This window comes from Chiloscyllium plagiosum, chromosome 28, assembly GCF_004010195.1.
Source record: "Chiloscyllium plagiosum isolate BGI_BamShark_2017 chromosome 28, ASM401019v2, whole genome shotgun sequence".
Lineage (NCBI taxonomy): Eukaryota > Metazoa > Chordata > Chondrichthyes > Orectolobiformes > Hemiscylliidae > Chiloscyllium > Chiloscyllium plagiosum.
In genome coordinates this window covers 12790246-12793654 of record NC_057737.1, presented here as the reverse complement: position 1 = coordinate 12793654, position 3409 = coordinate 12790246, and the positions used below count along the sequence as shown (strand labels likewise).

General features: G+C 46.8%; 1 protein-coding gene across 1 annotated transcript in view; it reads left to right on the top strand.

Moving 5' to 3' along the window:
• Window positions 1–2609: 2609 nt before the first annotated feature.
• The window catches only part of LOC122563961 (transmembrane protein 211), a 276557-nt gene continuing 275757 nt past the window's right edge, over window positions 2610–3409 (top strand). The window contains exon 1 of the mRNA XM_043718313.1: window positions 2610–3298. Coding sequence (XP_043574248.1) covers window positions 2987–3298 — 312 coding nt within the window. The 5' untranslated portion in view covers window positions 2610–2986. The remainder of the gene's footprint in view (window positions 3299–3409) is intronic.

Here is a 3409-nt window from a genome sequence, read left to right as displayed (position 1 = left end):
GTCACTGCACGCTGCCCTTGAAGTGGCTGTGGGGGCTGGGGTGGGAGGGGGTAGAGACTGTCATCCATCTCCTGGAATGTTCCTTTATAAAGGAGGAAGATGCAGTGGTTTGTGTCTTGGTTAACTCAAGCAGCTCTGTGATGCAGGACTCTGTGCTCTATGGTCTGTTCCCCAGGACACACACTGAGACAAACATAAGAGAGATCTTTGTTTTTTTGGATAGAGTCAAAATCCAATGTTTTGTTTATTTACTTGAAATGCAACTGTACAGAATTGAACTGCAGTTGTGACGATCTAGATATATGAAAAGAGTTTTTAAAATAATTATAGTATATTTTAAAAATAAAAATAGTTGGACTCTGTGCTCTATGATCTGTTCCTTGGGATGCACCACATTGACTGTGCCTGGAGGACCATCAACTCGGTGAATGGTCTCCCTGAAATGTATTGGTCTGATAGGGCACGGAGGGTTGCAGACTGGCACATTCCAAGGTCCAGGACTATGTGCTGGGGGAGGCACTGAAGTTTGGGGCAGTTGCTGCCAAGGCGCAGTGGGGAAAGACTACCATCTGAGGTTTTCCTGCCAGAACACAACAAGCCAGGGAGCATCAGAAGCTGAAGAAGTCAACTTTTCGGGTGTTAAATAGGGTCAATTATTGGACCCTCCCAATGCCTCAAATATATGGAAATATAATCTTGTACAAGGAAGGAATGCCTTGGGTTTGCTTGTTGGATAGAGTCAAACTCCAATGTTTGTTTGTTTCTTCATATGTTACTGTGCAGAACAGAACTGCTTCAGTGATTATGTCTATAAACAATGTTTTTATGAATGAGGTATATTTTTGAAATAAAATATGTTTTGATCTCCGTACCTCAGGAAAGATATATTGCCAGAGAGGGAGTGCCATGGAGATTCAGACCGGCTGAGTTTCTCCAGCGATTTCTGTTTATGTTTTAGATTCTTCCCTGGTTGGGGAGTCTACAACCAACAAACACCATTTAAAACTAAGGGGGATGACATTTGGGACTAAGACGAGAACTGGTTTAACAGAGAGGGTGGTCAATCTTTAGAATTATCCATCCCAGAGGAATGTGGAAGCTCAATCTCTGAGTGTATTTAAAGTAGAGGTTGACAGATTTTCAATTACCATGGCGAAGAGTCTGGGCAAAAAGGTATTGAAATGCATAGTGCTGCATTTTGGGAAAGCAAATCTTAACAGGACTTATTCACTTAATGGTAAGGTGCTAGGGAGTGTTGCTGAACAAAGAGACCATGGAGTGCAGGTTCATAGCTCCTTGAAAGTAGAGTCACAGGTAGATAGGATAGTGAAGAAGGTATTTGGTATGCTTTCCTTTATTGGTCAAAGTATTGAGTACAGGAGTTGGGAGGTCATGTTGCAGTTGTACGGGAAATTGGTTAGGTCACTTTTGGAATATTGCGTGCAATTCTGGTCTCCTTCCTATTGGAAAGATGTGAAACTTGCAAGGGTTCAGAAAAGATTTACAAGGATGTTGCCAGGGTTGGAGGATTTGAGCAGTAAGGAGAGGTTGAATAGGGTGGGGTTGTATTCCATGGAGTTTTGGAGGCTGAGGGGTGACCTTAATAGAGATTTATAAAATTATGAGGGGCATGGAAAGGGTAAATAGACAAAGTCTTTTCCCTGGGGTGGGAAAGTCCAGAACTAGAGGTCATCAGTTTAGGGTGAGAGAGGAAAGATATAAAAGAGACCTAAGGGGCAACCTTTTCACACAGAGGGCGGTGCATGTGTGGAATAGGCTGCCAGAGGATGTGGTGGAGGCTGGTAAATTGCAATATTTAAAAGGTATCTGGATGGGTATATGAATAGGAAGGGTTTGGAGGAATATGGGCTGGGTGCTGGCAGGGGGGACTAGATTGGGTGGGATATCTGTTCGGCGTGGATGGGTTGGACTGAAGAGTCTGTTTCCATGCTGTACATCTCTATGACTCTATGTTCGATCATAGAATTCCTACAGTGTGGAATTAGGCTCACCACGTCCACACCAACCCAGTGAAAAGTATCCCAGCCAGACCCACTCCATAACCCTACGTTTCCCATGACCAATCCACCTAACCTGGACTGGAGCACCTGGTAGAAGCCCACACAGACACAGGGAGAATGTGCAACCACACACAGTTGCCCAAGGATGGAATTGAACCTAGGTTACTGGCTGTGTGAGGCAGCACTGAGCCACCATGCCGCCCTGTCACTAATGATCATGAATGTATTGAATGGCAAAGCAGCTTTAATGGACTGAATGACTTACTCCTATTCCTTGTGTTGTGACCCACCTGCGGTGGGAGTTGATCCAGGGGCACAAGAGCCCCCTCTTCCCCATCATGAGTTGGAGCCAATTGTTGCTCTCACTCCAATAGGGAAGCTCATTGAGCTCAAAATGTGAAAGGCCCCAGGCACATTTGCCAAAAGGATTTGTTTGTTGCCTGAGAGTATACTTCCCCTCAGGTCTGTGGCCTCACCCTCCCATTGCTGGATTGGTGCTCACAGACAGTGACCTGTCTGCGCCTAGCGGCACCGAGCAAGCAGTACAATAAAAACCACACACACATACACACACAGGAGGCAGCGACAACCAATCTGTGACAGCAAAGTGAAAAGCTCCCCTTTTCTCTCAACCCAGAGAGAGAGAGAGTGGGAGAGACAACACGCTGCTTAAAACAGCCTCCCAGTCTATCTTCCGGATTAGAGAATCCGGGTTAATTGCATTGTGGCTGAACCGAAAACAAAACCCGCGGGCGATAATTATTTGTTTTCTTAAAAACTAACAGTATCTTAACTGGGACAGATCCAAGTGGCTTTTTCGATCAGATCTCACTCCGGAGCTGGACTTTAGTTTTTGATGTGAAGATTTGATCAGTGGGAGGAGTAGGGTTTGGAGAGGGATAAAATAAAAGGGAACGAACAGCTCTCCCCCAATCCCCCCAAAAAAAACATCACTTGTCTTCCAGATGCATTCGCTGTTGGATCGGAAAAAGAAGGAAGCGGGTGCTGAGCTGGGCTTGGTGGATATGCCAGGGGACAGTCTGCTCGGGCAGCCCCAGAGGATGTGGACATGTGTGGGCTGCCTCTGGGTACTGCTCTCCTCCTGCCTGGTTGCAGTCTGCAGTTTCAGCTTCATCTCGCCCGCCTGGATCGTCAGGGAGAAGAGCAAAGAGTCGGTGAGCTTCGGACTGCTCTGGTACTGCTCCGAGAGTGTCTACAACTGCTACACCTTCGGGGGTCTGAGCAGCTTCGCTGACATCCCTTCAGGCACTTGGCAGGTAGGGCCCCGAGGGAACGTGGGGTGTGGATGTGTGTGAGTGTGTGTGGGTGTGTGTGTGGGGTGGGGTGGGGGTGTAGGGGTGTGTGTATGTGTGGGTGGATGTGTGTCT